The sequence below is a fragment of the Theobroma cacao genome, chromosome 10 (genome assembly GCF_053813885.1).
Source record: "Theobroma cacao isolate CCN51 chromosome 10, ASM5381388v1, whole genome shotgun sequence".
Taxonomy (NCBI): domain Eukaryota; kingdom Viridiplantae; phylum Streptophyta; class Magnoliopsida; order Malvales; family Malvaceae; genus Theobroma; species Theobroma cacao.
In genome coordinates, this window is record NC_142648.1 from 27,133,426 (window position 1) to 27,147,696 (window position 14,271).

Below are 14,271 nucleotides of genomic sequence, written 5' to 3' on the forward strand. Positions count from 1 at the left end.
AGATATAATCGAGACTAGGAAAAGATTCTAAGATAAATTAATAAATGGTTCCATATTTTTGGAAAATAATTGTAATGGTCTAGGCATAATCAATTTATATTTAATAAATGTGATCCAAAGTTTTTCTTTTCTTTTTTTTTGTTATTTTTTTTCTCACTAATAAGCATCACAAATGATTAAGCTTTAAAAGCTAGTATTGTTAATTAGAAAACCATATGGGGTCCAAATATAATTAAGATAAAGATTGCGAATGAAATTGTAATAAATCCTCCAAGATAATGCCATTTTCCTCTGCATCCAAGCCGGCAGCAAAACCCTTTAAAAACCCGAATCCCCCCATTTTCTCTTCCTCTTTTATCCCCTCAAACGACTGAGTTTCATTCGGTAGACAATCCAGTGGAGGAAGGCCCTGCGCAACGACGGTGGATCTCACTGGCGCCCTTCCTCCTCGTGGGATTGACTTGCCGCCGGAAAATCACCCGCTAAAACATTACAGTCTGGTTTGTTTTTATGTCTCATTGTTACTTTCATTACTTGTTTTTTACATTCGAAAAAGAAAATTGAGCATTTTGGGTAAAATAAAAATGATATTTTTGAGTAATTAGAAATTAAAATTTTAAATTTTGGTGAATGGGAAAATGTATGATTTTTACTTGCATATGATTAGTTACTATTTAGTGGGTTATGACAATTCCTTTAAACTGAATGTTTCTTATGGTGTTGATGTAATTTATGTTGGAATATTTTGTTGATGATCGCCTTTTGAATAATTTCTAGTGTATGCTTCGAAAATCTAATCAATGGTCTTTGGTGGTATTGATTAGATTTTGATTTGAACCCGAAAGAGATGAACTTGCCCATATACCAAAGTTATCTTTGTTCCATTTGTTCAGGTCTTGAGATGGATGGGGTGGAAGAGAGCTAGTTCCCATTGTGTAGCTTAAAACAACACAATTTGTAGTGATATCCTTTGGCAAAGGCTGTGTTTCCCCCATTCTGGTCCTGATGTGATTGTATTTCTGTAATGGAGACATATTAATGACAGAATTTGCTTGGTTTATGTGATGATTTGTTATTAGTGTTTTTCACTCTGCCAATTGTTAATCAATTTCCCTACATTATTCTTAAAGGTAGCTGGCCATGATTCCACATGGATGTACCATGCCTTCTGGATGTGCTTCAATGAGTTCAAGGTTATCTAAGCCCATGCCATGTAGCTCGGTTTTTGCATCAATTTCTCGTTTGCCTACAACAGATGCATTGTTAAGAATCAGGAGTTCGTGGATGCTAGATCAGGATTCAAAGTCCTGGATAGTTAAAGGTATATAAATATGCCTTTCTGCTAAGAGGCATCATTTGGAATGCATATGATATGTAGAATGTTCTGAATTAGGCTTATGACAAAACCAAACTAGGTTTTCCTACAAGCCTCAGCATATATTTGGTCATTCTAGTTTTTCTCTTTGCTTCTGAAATACCTTAATAGTTTTCTTATTTCTCTAATTTATAATCTTATATTCTGTAGGTTTGCCTCCCTTGCATCTTTCTGCTGCATCAACCCCACTGTTATGTGGGGATTTAGGTGGTTTATCTCAGACAGTGCCCTCATTACCTACACGTAGGAGCTCTACTTTGGTGCCTCGTGCATCAAAGGATGTACCATACAGTTTCCGCTATCCAACAATGACTAAGAAGCCTAAATGGTGGTGGAGGAGTTTGGCATGTCTCCCTTATTTAATGCCTCTCCATGAAACATGGATGTATGCAGAGACAGCATATCACTTACACCCCTTCTTGGAAGACTTTGAGTTTTTGACCTATCCATTCCTTGGAGCCATTGGGAGGTTGCCAAGCTGGTTCTTGATGGCATATTTCTTTGTTGCATATCTTGGAATTGTAAGAAGAAAGGAATGGCCTCACTTTTTCAGATTTCATGTGGTGATGGGAATGCTATTGGAAATTGCCCTACAGGTGATAGGGACTGTTAGTCGGTGGATGCCGCTCGCAGTCTACTGGGGTAAGCTGGGGATGCACTTTTGGACAGCTGTGGCATTTGCCTACCTATTTACTGTTTTAGAGTGCATACGGTGTGCTCTTGCTGGCATGTATTCTGACATTCCTTTTGTTTGTGATGCTGCATACATCCAGATTCCATATGACTAAGGGTAGAATGTAGTGAAAAAGTTGTGTTCAATTTTTGTTGGTTCTTTTGTACGGGAAACTTTTTGAGTGGAAAGACGGATTTCTTATGTTGAAGGCTTGTTGAACTTTTTTTGTACAAGATTTATTAGTTCTGTTCCAGAGCAGAGTCTATGTCCGGCCCTGCTACCCCGGTGTTCTCTGTTGTTTCTATCCTGTTGAAAATGAGTGTTATCTTGTTCCTACAGACATCACTCAGAATGGTCAGTAATGGATTTAAATAGGCTGCAATGTTGACTCTCAACAGCATGTTCATTGTTCTCCTTGCATGCAACCTAACATCTTCTTGCCCTTGCCTTCAGACACTGTAATTCGCATTTTCACTTTTGCAAAACGAGTTGGCATGTCATTTGTTTGTCCAAGTTTTCTGGAAGAATTGATTTGAAAATTAACTATATTCTAACCGGTTAAGGGCAACTGCAATCCACTTTACTTAAGCATCAAGTAAAATTTAAGAAATCTGTTGATTCCTTGTAACTCAATGGAGTGAAATCAAACCGTATTAAGAACATGATCCAGGCCAATCTTGTATTTCTTAGCACCAGTTCTAAGCAAGGTGGTTGTGGGATTTCAATGGCATTATTTGACCAGATGAAGCAACCACAAAACTAAAATAACTACAATTATTCAGTGGTTAACTAGGATTTTGCTTTCAAGAACTTGAAATGTATTTAATTCTGTTTAGGCCCTGTTTCTAAAAAAACTGTCAATTGAATCTCCTGCAAACCAGCAATGACCATTTAAGCAATTTTAAGCAGCAGAAACGAGAAAAGTCTCTAGCCCTCCAGAATAACAATGCGATGAGAGTACAAAAATAGGCACAAAAATGCTGAAGAATGCAGGTAACTAATTTCTATGTTACATTCAAATTTATCACGCCAAGAGTAACTGCAATATCAACAACACTAATTTCTACACTAAGCTGCTAAAGCACATTAAGTGGGGCAACATTACAACAATAAATTTCAGCCACTGCTACTCTGCCAAAAAGGGGTGAAAAAAAATTCTAACCATCAACATTAATCATAGCTCAATGGGTTAACCTGGAATCTAGTCTGTCCCTGAGTGAATAATCCTGCTTAAACTTATAAATCTTCAATCTGCTCTAGGGAAGAGAAATGTACATCAACTTTGTTGATAGTTTCTTGATCAATCTCAATTGGTGTAAACAATTTCGGCAACAGATAATCTGCTACTCTTCTGGGAGTTACGTCATTCTCTGCACCCTGCTTGTTCAATGCTTCAGGATGTTTAGTTTCTGCTACATTTCTGTCTGCTTCTTCAATGCTTTGATTATAAAGCCGTGCTTTCATGTCCAAACAAGATTTTAGATCCTCTTCACTTCGAGCTTTGTTTAACTTGTCAACAAAGTCACTTAAAATGGAAGCTCTCTCAACCCACAAGGTTTTTACCTTGTTCAACCTACTACCATGTTTATTTTGGTCATCTGGGTCCTTAGCACCATCATCTGCTTCACATTTCTGAAGCTTTTTTATTCCCTGATCAACAATTTGTTGTATCCTTTTTCTAGAGTCATCAGTTCTCACTGGGTCTGATCTTAGTGTCAACTTCAGACCTGAAGTCATCATCCAAGTCTCATCTTCCAGAGAAGAGGGCTTCGGCTCAGACCCTTCATCCTCATTGGACCCTTTGTGAATAGATTTTGTAGAAAACACTTCCTCAAGTAAACTAATATTCTGCATGTACCGGTCAAAAGCTTCATTTTCTACTTCAATATTTCTGTCCTTGAATTCCTTCAACTTGGAAAACCTCCATTCATTTAAGGCTACAGCATCCTGACAAGGTCACAAGATTAGTGAAGTTCAGGATTATACAGTAATATAACAAACTTGAAAAAGACTATTGGTTTACTATAAACCATACTGCACCTTTATTGTCAGGTGTTTCTTTGAGCGGACCTGCAAATTGTCAAATTGTGCAAAAGCATTGGAAAGTTGCCGAAATGAGGGAACCCTTAAAGGAGTCCTGAATAAAAATTCAACAGGGAAGGAAACAGCCACATGTCAAATGGCAAAATCAAAAATCACTTTAAAGCTCAGAAAGTTAGGGTTGAACAACTTATATGGACAAAAAATTTAATGAATTAAGCAACTCAGAAAGTGAAAAACAAAATGGTAAGAAGGCCATAAAATTTTTAGGAAAACAAGTTGACTATGGAGAGGAAAAGAAAACATAAAGGACTTGAAAGGTTAAAAACAAAAGGAAAATTCTAGAGCCAATTATATTTCCAAGAGGCTTTAAATCATCAATTATTAGTGGGCTTTGGGAACCTATGCTAATTTAGAATTCTGGAAACAGTATTGGTAATGATAGAAAAGTAATATATAAAATATCAGATTAGATGTATGTTTCCAAGGCTGCCCATTTGATGAACATGACATAGCCACACATGTCCAGCAAGAACTATAACATGCATCCCTAAAAAGTTCCGGAGCTATTTCACATAGTAAGTGAAGTTGCCTAGACAGTAATCTGCTTCTCATTCTCAGTTCTGACAGCTACACAAAGTCACACCTAACTTTTATGCCCAAAAGAAGCTAGATGCACAGTAGCTGTTTTTTGCAACTTACGCTTGAGAAGAAGCCTGAGTTGACTTCTGGTCTGATGAAGGAGTGCTTGAAGTTGGTGTCTTCTCTGGATAAGCTGAATTAGACTTTAAAACTACAATCACAGTACAAATCAGGAGATGAGTTATTTATGATGTTCAGTGCTTCATTTCCTAAGAATGCGTATCTACTCTCAAGTATTAAGAACAAATTCTTTCTTTTCCCCCCAATTTATTAAATTTCTGAATGCTTTCTGTACCTCCTTCAAACTACACTACTCACATCTCAACCAGAAACATGAGTACTTTACCAATCATAAAACAAGCATTGCCAAGGAAAGAATCTGCAAGAACCCTTCCATGGATTCTACTTTGGCAGTAAGAAGTTGTTTTAGGTTTTGCTGAGGATATAAGGAAACAAAACATCTCAATGCTTACAACTTCTATCTTGTAAATGATATTTGCAGTTTCAGTTTTATAGGAAACAATTCCTACATCAAAATTCTCCCATATCACCTTCAACAACCTGTTTAGCCAACACCTTAACTGAACACTTTATAGACAAACTTAAACCCAAGCTCGCCACATCGTTAGCCTTTTGATAGAATTTAATGACCATTTCCAACAAAATTAAAATATTTAATCTTCTGAAGTAAGCAACAAATAGTAGTGAAAGTCGCTACCCTGAGCTGTAAAACTAGAATTTTTTACAGATCCTTTCACAATCTTCAATTCCAAGGTGTCCAAAAGAAAGTGAATCAAGGTAGACAACTATGAAAAAGAATCCCAGATCTTTACAATTTGCTTTAAGAAAATATCCATTCTAACCATGTCCAGCATGATTTTTACTTCATATCACCCAGTGACCTATAAATCCCACTTCCACCTTTCGATAAGTAATAGCAAATTTGGAAATTATCCAGTCACCAAAAGGACTCATACTTCACAATAACTAAAGTAAACTCATTTGTCTAGTTTTATTGATCAATATGTTAAAATTGGCATACCGTGAATATGGCATGGATTTTGTGCTTTTGAGCAACAACTCTTGCATGAGCGATACGGGCACCTGCGCAGGTAATCCAAGTAATGAGAGTCCTTTGATGGGAAATTTTTTCAAGCTCTTTACTAAACTAGCAAAAGACCAAAAAAATTCAAACAACACATTGAACTTATATAATTCCTAAAACAAATTTAACTAATCAACAGATGTTCATTCAGGTAATTATGCCAACTTAATGTGTTCCTTATATATAATTAAGCAGACACGTGCCAAATTATAAACTTGTTTGCTCCTTATAAGATAAATTTCCCTGCTTTTACTGTTACCATCTTCTGACCAAACAAAAACCAAATGACAAAATTAACTTCCAAATTGCTGACCAAATAAACCTAAACCCAATTTCCAAAAAAAAAGAACAATAAATAAAAAATCTCATAACTACACATGAAATTCAAAAAACCCAGAGAGTAAAGAAAAGGAAATAGAGAGAAGGGGCAGAACTATCCTACCTGGATCGAGCAACATTGCCACACTGAATACACTTAGGCTTATTAAGCCCACGCTGTGTCTTAGGCGGCGTGTCCATACGTTGAAAAGGGAGCGAAGGAGGGGAAGGTGTCGCAGCCGCGGCAGCAGCAGTAGCAGCTGTACCCGTCGTAGCAGTCGTCGTGGTTGTATCGGTTGTGCTCTTCGTCGCGGCTGGCGATGAGGCCGCCATATATCGCACGTGACTTTCGTTTTTCTCCCCCTTCTTCTTTGGTGAATTGGATGTGATTAGCACGTGACTTCTGTGGAGTTAAATTATTTTTAGAGAACGAGAAAGGGGGGAGTGCGCCAGGGATTTGAAATTTGGGAATTCGGGAGGAAATTGATTCACGCAAAACGGAGACAGAAAGGGTGAGCAAAAGAAATTAGGGCTTCTTTTTAATTTTATAAATATGGGCTGGGCCTCTGGGGGATTTTGGTTCATTGTTTTAACATTCAAAAACTTCTGGGCTGGCCCAAAAATCCTAACAATGATCCATTGCTAGTCAAATTGTAGGGGTAAGTAAAAATGTCCAACTAATCCGATTAATCCAAATAAAATTCGAGTAAAACAGTTCGATTTGATTGATTTATTCGGTTTAAAATGTTCAATTCCATCAATTTATTCAGTTCTCAGAAGAAAAATCTTTTGACCAAACCGATAAAAAATTGAACTTAATATTATGTATATATATATTATGATTTATGTAAAAAAAATATATATATATATTTGTTATTGAGTTACTAGTGAGCAGTGTACAATCACTATTGTAATTTCATTTAGCAGTAACCTTGTCTCAAGTTGGGTGATAAATGCATGGGCAAAGCTTTGGTTAAAGAATGTACGTATGATTTTATTTAATTATCTTATGCATTGCAGAAGTTAATATAGCATAAGTGGACAGCGGCAAGCCAACTACCGCTCATTTCTCAATTTTTAATTTATTTTTATTATTATTATTTTTAAAGGTAATAGATATGTTCAATTTTTATAAAATCTTCTTGACTGTTATTCAAAAGGTCCAATAATGTATGTATATTGAACTTTTTGAAATAATTATAGATCCTAGACGGTAATTCTGATTGGACAATCATTGAAACACTGGCCTCAAAGACTTTGAACAAAGCATCCTGCTGATGCCAAAAGGGAAACAAAAAAGTTCCTCTCCAACTGTAAAGCAAAAAGGCAATGGGGGAATGACAATCATAGCTGCAAAAGGAGCTGAAAAAGTGAATTACATAAGATGGAATTAGTCAATTTGTTTTATTATTATTTGTATAAAATTTGATATATATATATATAATTAATTATATTTTAATCACTTCTCATGTAAAATTTTAAATTTGTCACTGTAAATGGATATGGAATATCTTTATAATCAAGATAATTCTAATGTACATTTATTTCACTCAATGTAACCCAAAAAAATATTCCTTGAGCAAATTAATTTCACTGTGGGACAAAGAGACCAATTCTTCCACATGGGGTTGTTTGGTTCCTTAATGGTGAAGAGAAAAGTTAGAACCTGTTACCACCTTTGTTTACTAATTAATTTGCTTGAGTCTTTTCACTCTTTATTCAACTTGAGACTTCATTCCTTTTCCATAAAAGGGATAACTAATGGTGGAATCAGGATTTTTGGTGTGGAGAGGACAAATGAAAGGTGGATTAGTCGTGGAGTCTTGGAGTAGTGGAGTTTGGGAGAATAATTCTATTATAATTAGGATTTACTTTAATCCTTAAGTCTATTAAAATTAATTGTTGGTTAGTTGTTGCGGGACATTTCACTAAATAAAAAAATTAATATAAAAGTAAAAATTATAAAATTTTATTTTAAAAAAGTATATTATGAAATTTTAAAAATTTAACAAGACGGGACTCTACTAACCCTCATTTCCACTGTCACTGAATAACTTCAGATGGAACAAGATGCATGCTTGTTTCAATTAAGCTCGAAATTTAGTAGGAAACTACATTGGAGAGCTATCTTTAGACAGACTGGATGGATTACCTAAATCCAAAGATAGACTGCTTTCCAAGACAATTATAATTATCCAGAGGAAAAAAGATTAAGGAAGGTCCAATGAATACTTCCTAGTTAATTTTTATAGGTAAAGAAGAATGAGGTTATAAAGACAAAAGTAAAAAAGAAATGTGAAAAGAGTGGGTATATGGCCGAAATTGAGATTACAGTAACTTTGTAGACAAAACATGATGCATGCCGCGTTGCTTTTCTACTTTGCAGAAAAAGTAGCAAGGAATATTTTTGTAAATGATAGGTAAAAATAATGGATTGCACTTAAAAAATAAAACAAAATAAATACTATTTGAGCTCTATATAATGGAATGCACAAAGCAAATTTACTACTCATTGCAATTAAAACCAACAAATCATCTTTTTTTGACTCTTATTTTTTCATGACCAGCATAAGAATGTTTTTAATGCTGAGGTCCTTTCTATTTCTACTTATTTTTTTTTGGGCTTTGCCAATGCATGAGAATTGCAAATGGCTTCAACCCAAGTGCCAGAGAAGCGAAGATCCAATGCATAGACAAGGAGAGACATGCTCTGCTTATGGTCAAGCAAAGTCTCATCGATGATTATGGTCATCTCTCCTCTTGGGGAAATGAAGATGGAAAAAAAGATTGTTGTCAATGGAGAGGTGTCCAATGTAGCAATAGAACACGCCATGTAATCAAGCTTGATCTTAGTAACCCTAGGACCTCGAATCATAACTTGTTGGAGCATAACCCTCTAAGAGGTAAGATCAATCCTTCCTTGCTTGAGCTGCAGCATTTAAGATATTTAGACCTCAGTGGCAATAAATTTGAAGGAAGTATGGTCCCAAATTTAAATGGCTCATTGAGTAAGTTAAGATACTTAAATCTCTATAGTGCTGGATTAAGTTCAACAACACTCAATCAGCTTGGGAATTTGTCAGAATTGCAGTTCCTTGATCTTAGCTACAATGATTACAATATTTCCAACCTTGATTGGTTTCATGGTCTCTCTTCTTTAAGACATCTTAACCTTAGTTCGAACAAACTTACTGATGCTAAGGATTGGCCGCAACTACTCAACATGCTTCCTTACCTAGAAGACTTAAAGTTGAGAAGCTGTAGGCTGCCGAGAATCCGTTCTCCACCTTCCCTAACTAATTCTACATCATCGACACTTTCCATTGATCTCTCTAATAACAATCTTACTTCTTGCATATACTGGTTGTTGTTCAATATTACCAGCAAGATTGTTGATCTTGACCTTGCAAATAGCTTGTTAGGTGGCTCAATTCCAGACTTCTTCAGGAATATGGTTTCTCTTAAACATCTTTCTCTCTCAAGAAATCATCTTGAAGGTGATATTTCGAAATTTCTTGGTAACATATGTACTCTTGAAACATTATACCTTTGGGGCAACAACATCAGTGGATCAATCGTTCCTGGGATTCTTGGGTGCTTAGAAAATTCTTTGCAGATTTTGGACCTATCAAATAATAGATTAAATGGAACTTTGTCAAAGAGCTTTAATTTTAAACAACCTTCCAAGCTTAGTTACTTGGATTTGTCAGGAAACCAATTTACAGGGACTTTACCTGATTTCACAAAACTTTCATCCTTGAAAGCATTATACCTTAGTGATAACCAATCGAACGGGAGTGTCCCTGAAAGTTTGGGATACCTATCCGAGCTCGAAGGTTTGGATATTTCTCGGAATTCTTTGGAAGGTGTGATATTTCAAACTCATTTCAAAAATCTCTCCAAATTAAGACTTCTTGACTTGTCGTTGAACCATTTGATTGTGAATTTCAGCTTTGGTTGGGTTCCCCCTTTCCAGTTGAATTATCTTTATCTGTCCAAATGCAATTTGGGTCCACACTTCCCAAAGTGGCTTCAAACTCAAAACGGATTTTTTTTTTTTTTTTAAGGGCATGAACATTTTATTGATAGAGCTGGCAAGGGGGTTGCCAGAAAAAAGCAGAGAGGGTATAGAAAGACCCTTCAGATGCTAATCCCCTGTTGCAAAGAGACCAAATGGGTCACAACAATCAGCCACAAAAAACAAGTCCCCTGGGTCCTAAATGGCCACACAATTCAGCCACAAAACACATGAAAAAAGCAAAAGGGCAGAAAAAATTCATGCCCACCTGAAAATGCAAATAATCCTCAAAATAAATATCCATCATCCATACAAAAAAGGAAAAGAATGGATGAACTAGAAACCATCATAGATCATTGTCATCAAACCAGTGGCAAGCAAAGCATTAAAAAACTGCAGAGAATTTACCCAATCGCATAACAGCTGCTTTGGCCAGACCATCAGCAAAGTTGTTATCTTCTCTAAAAATATGCTTGAATAGAATAGCTTTGACATCGCGTTTGAGAACTTCAATGCTATTAGATAAACTCTTCATACGCCAAGGAACTGAACTGTGGTTATTCACCCAAGTAATGGCATTTCGAGAATCACTTTCTACAATGAGAGAGTGGCTGCTAGACCATGGAGTGGAAAGAAAGAAGCTGATTCCCTCTTTGATGGCAGCCAGTTCTGCGTAGTTAGAGTCCTCAGTCCCAATTGGATGAGAGAATGTAACTTTGATGAAGCCTTCATGGTCTCTTAGGGCGCCCCCTATACCCGCTGGTCTAGGCTTCCCCAATGCTGATCCATCAACATTCAGTTTCATAAATCCTTGGGGTGGTCTTGACCAGCCTCTATTGTGCCTTTCTTTCTTGTTAACCTTACTATAGATTACTCTACAAGGGTCTGAAAGCATGAGGCTGGTCTGGAAGTGATCCAAGGACCATTTTCCTTTGCACCAGTGAGTAAGTCTAACATGAATGACATCCTGGAGTTGGCAAATATCAAGAATCTTTTCTTGGAAGAGGATTTCATTTCTACACAACCAGAGAGACCAAATCGTAACATAAAACAACATATTCCATATATCACTAGTGTGAGGAGGGGCAGCATTAATCCATGCTAAGAAAAAACTGGTAGCATTACCCGGAGGAACCAAATCAATGCCCCAACAGTTGCAATTGTACATCCACACTCTCCAAGCATAATCGCAATTAAAAAATAAGTGTTGAGGGGTTTCAAGAACATTACCACAGAGGGTGCAGTTGGCAGAGTCAATATTGAGAAGTCCTCTTTTGAGTAGTTCAGATTTGACAGCCACTTTTCCGTTGAGAATTTGCCAACAAAGAACTTCAACTTTGGGAACTTGATATCTCTAATGTTGGAATCTTAGATACAATCCCCAATTGGTTTTGGGACCTACCTCCATACTTAAATCTCTTAAATCTCTCTCATAACCATATCACTGGCATACTACCAAAATTATCACAACTCAAGTTTTTTCTTAATGTTGGAATTGATTTGAGTTCAAACCTGTTTGAGGGTCCATTGCCGTTGTTTCTTTCTAATGTGTCATCATTGAATCTTTCTCAAAATAAGTTCTCAGGATCAATTTCTGCTTTATGTAGGATTAAAGCTGAGGCTTTGACCTTTCTTGATCTTTCTAGTAACTCATTGGCCGGGGTGCTTCCTGATTGTTCTGTTCACTGGCAAGCCCTCAAGGTTTTGAACTTAGCTAATAACAGCTTCTCAGGGGGTATTCCAAGAACTTTTGGATCATTGTCATCACTTGAATCAATTAATTTAAGCGATAACAAATTCTCTGGAGAGTTGCCTTCTTCTTTGAAGAATTGCAGTCGGTTGAAACACTTGGATCTAAATAATAATAAATTCTCTGGAAATATACCAGCTTGGATAGGAGAAAATTTATCATCTTTGATTCATCTGAGCCTACAAAGTAATGAGTTCAAGGGAAGGATACCTGCCAGCTTATGTCAATTAGCAAATATACGGATGCTGGACCTCTCTCTAAATACCATCTCAGGAACAATACCATTGTGTCTATATAATCTGACTGCCATGTCTCAAAAGGGAGATTCAAATTACATCATCAAATATGATTATTTTTCTTCATCGGAAGAAGGGCCTGTCGGTGATCTGGTACTTGGTCTTAAATCAGGCAGCTACATTGAAAAGGCATGGGTTCGATGGAAAGGAAAAATCTGCAAGTTTGAAAAATCTCTTGGACTGTTGAGGAGCATTAATCTTGCTGGAAACAAATTGGTTGGAAAAATTTCAGATGAGATAACAAGCCTTTCTGAATTGGTTCAATTGAACTTATCAGGGAACAATTTGATAGGGTTCATTCCTAAGACAATTGGTCATTTGAAAAAGTTAGAATCACTTGATTTGTCAAAAAATCAACTGTCGGACCAGATCCCTGCTAGCATTGTTGATCTAAACTTTTTGAATTGCTTGAACTTGTCATACAATAATTTATCAGGAAGAATTCCATTAAGCACTCAAATACAGACAATGGAAGCTTCAGCCTTCGTTGGTAACCTGGCACTATGTGGGCCGCCAGTCACGCAACAGTACCCTGAAGATGACGCAACTCAAAGCCAATCGCCTGAAGATGAAATTGAAGATGAATTCAACAAATGGTTTTATGCTGGAATGGGATTTGGATTCTTTATTGGGTTTTGGGGAGTTTTTGCCACTTTACTGTCAAAGCGTTCTTGGAGGCATGCCTATTTTCGGTTCTTGGACAACTTGAAGGACTCACTCTACGTGACAATCATGTTGTGGGGAGCAAGTTCACAGAGAAAGCTGAAGAAGCTAGAGGCTACTACTACTCTAGAGGTAAGCTAACATAACATTTTAATTGTAACGATCCAAATCCAAACACTGGCCCAACAAATCAGGTTAATGCATACTTTGATATCATTTGTAACGACTCAAGTCCAAGCATTGGATTAGTAAGTTTTCAAACTTAAATCACATGACTCTCAAAAGCTCAAACTCAAATTGTTAGTTGCAATGGACTTGTATCATTATATAAGTCTTTAACAATTACATTCACATCTAATGTGGGATGAGATATCACATTAATGACAATATATTGATATATTGATATATATATATATGTGGTAGATGCACCTTTGAAATCCTCTCGCTAAGATTACAGTGATCAATGAGATTTAAGCTTCTAATTTTGAACATGTTCAGGCAAAAAATCTACTTCATGAATGTGTAGACAGGGCATAAGCTCACAATTTCCCTTGTATAGTAAAAATAAATTAATAGAATTTGAATACTTAATTTTAGATCATTTTTAAAAGTTTAATCTGGTATTGATAAGTGATAACATCTCCAACATGAACAGACTATTCCTATTAATATTGGTTTTCTTCAAATTATCGATTTCTTCTTGCATTTTACTGACCCAAAGACAACTGATTTTTATCACGGGTAGCAGCACCAGATTTATGGACTGTGGATTCAGGAAGATGGCAAACATAGCAGATGAAGGTCCTGAAAGGATTAAAGTTTGTTGATGAATAATCTCCTTCAAAATCAGCTTCTGGTCTATGTAGTTTACAATTTTGTGTGTAATTGATGACATTATAGACATCAGTTGTACCTGTTTCATTAGTTGAAACAGATATTTCATTGCTCAAATAATTTTTTTTGGGTTTTGTGTACTAAAACATTATCAGAGTCTATGAATTAATGCTTGAAGGGATGGGGCTGGTTGCCATATAAATAATTAATATGGCATTAACTCTAAGGAAGTTTAACCATTTGAGGTTACTCATTCTTGCATCTCACTCCCTTTAGGTTTAGTCGTAAAACAATTGTTAAGGAGTCTAGTGGCCTAACATATATGGTACACAGATTGTTTTCTTTACTAGGTCACTTTACTGTTATTTGATATTTAATTAAACATTGATTATTAGTTTTCCAGATTTCATTCCTTGGTCTCAATTGCTTATTCATAACTACAAAAAATATATAACAAAGATTCATTAATTATAAATATTTAAATTAATGAGCTCACAACTTAGTATTAAGACCTTCTTGCCTATGTGTGCTTATCTGCTTTCTGATGGAGGAATTAT

At 36.1% G+C, this 14,271-nt stretch overlaps 3 protein-coding genes across 3 annotated transcripts; 2 read left to right on the top strand and 1 right to left on the bottom strand.

The window, feature by feature from the left end:
• Positions 1-295: 295 nt before the first annotated feature.
• Positions 296-2,384, top strand: LOC18587314 (protein TIC 20-I, chloroplastic-like). The gene is made up of 3 exons (XM_007011027.3): positions 296-500; positions 1,131-1,321; positions 1,526-2,384. Exons 2-3 carry the CDS (start codon positions 1,141-1,143, stop codon positions 2,161-2,163), a joined length of 819 nt encoding a protein of 272 aa, XP_007011089.3. The 5' UTR covers positions 296-500; positions 1,131-1,140; the 3' UTR covers positions 2,164-2,384.
• A 642-nt stretch (positions 2,385-3,026) lies between these two features.
• On the bottom strand, positions 3,027-6,665 carry LOC18587315 (electron carrier/iron ion-binding protein). Its single transcript, XM_007011030.3, has 5 exons — positions 6,278-6,665; positions 5,773-5,834; positions 4,791-4,881; positions 4,089-4,185; positions 3,027-3,995 (listed from the first exon to the last, which is right to left on the bottom strand). Exons 1-5 carry the CDS (start codon positions 6,484-6,486, stop codon positions 3,285-3,287), a joined length of 1,170 nt encoding a protein of 389 aa, XP_007011092.3. The 5' UTR covers positions 6,487-6,665; the 3' UTR covers positions 3,027-3,284.
• A 2,123-nt stretch (positions 6,666-8,788) lies between these two features.
• LOC18587317 (receptor-like protein EIX2) lies at positions 8,789-13,417 on the top strand. Its single transcript, XM_088810527.1, has 3 exons — positions 8,789-10,019; positions 11,757-13,012; positions 13,379-13,417. Exons 1-3 carry the CDS (start codon positions 8,789-8,791, stop codon positions 13,415-13,417), a joined length of 2,526 nt encoding a protein of 841 aa, XP_088666653.1.
• Positions 13,418-14,271: the final 854 nt, after the last annotated feature.

Bases quoted from the DNA above. Each gene is read 5' to 3' on its own strand.
- LOC18587314 (XM_007011027.3), top strand. From the start codon at position 1,141: ATGATTCCACATGGATGTACCATGCCTTCTGGATGTGCTTCAATGAGT. The intron at 1,322-1,525 runs GTATATAAATAT...TATATTCTGTAG, and splicing joins AAAGTCCTGGATAGTTAAAG to GTTTGCCTCCCTTGCATCTT.
- LOC18587315 (XM_007011030.3), bottom strand. From the start codon at position 6,486: ATGGCGGCCTCATCGCCAGCCGCGACGAAGAGCACAACCGATACAACC. The intron at 4,186-4,790 runs GTAAGTTGCAAA...ATTTTTATTCAG, and splicing joins ACTCAGGCTTCTTCTCAAGC to GACTCCTTTAAGGGTTCCCT. The intron at 3,996-4,088 runs GTGCAGTATGGT...TGACCTTGTCAG, and splicing joins AGAAACACCTGACAATAAAG to GATGCTGTAGCCTTAAATGA.
- LOC18587317 (XM_088810527.1), top strand. From the start codon at position 8,789: ATGAGAATTGCAAATGGCTTCAACCCAAGTGCCAGAGAAGCGAAGATC. The intron at 10,020-11,756 runs GTGTGATATTTC...ATAAGTTCTCAG, and splicing joins TTCTCGGAATTCTTTGGAAG to GATCAATTTCTGCTTTATGT. The intron at 13,013-13,378 runs GTAAGCTAACAT...GAACATGTTCAG, and splicing joins AGGCTACTACTACTCTAGAG to GCAAAAAATCTACTTCATGA.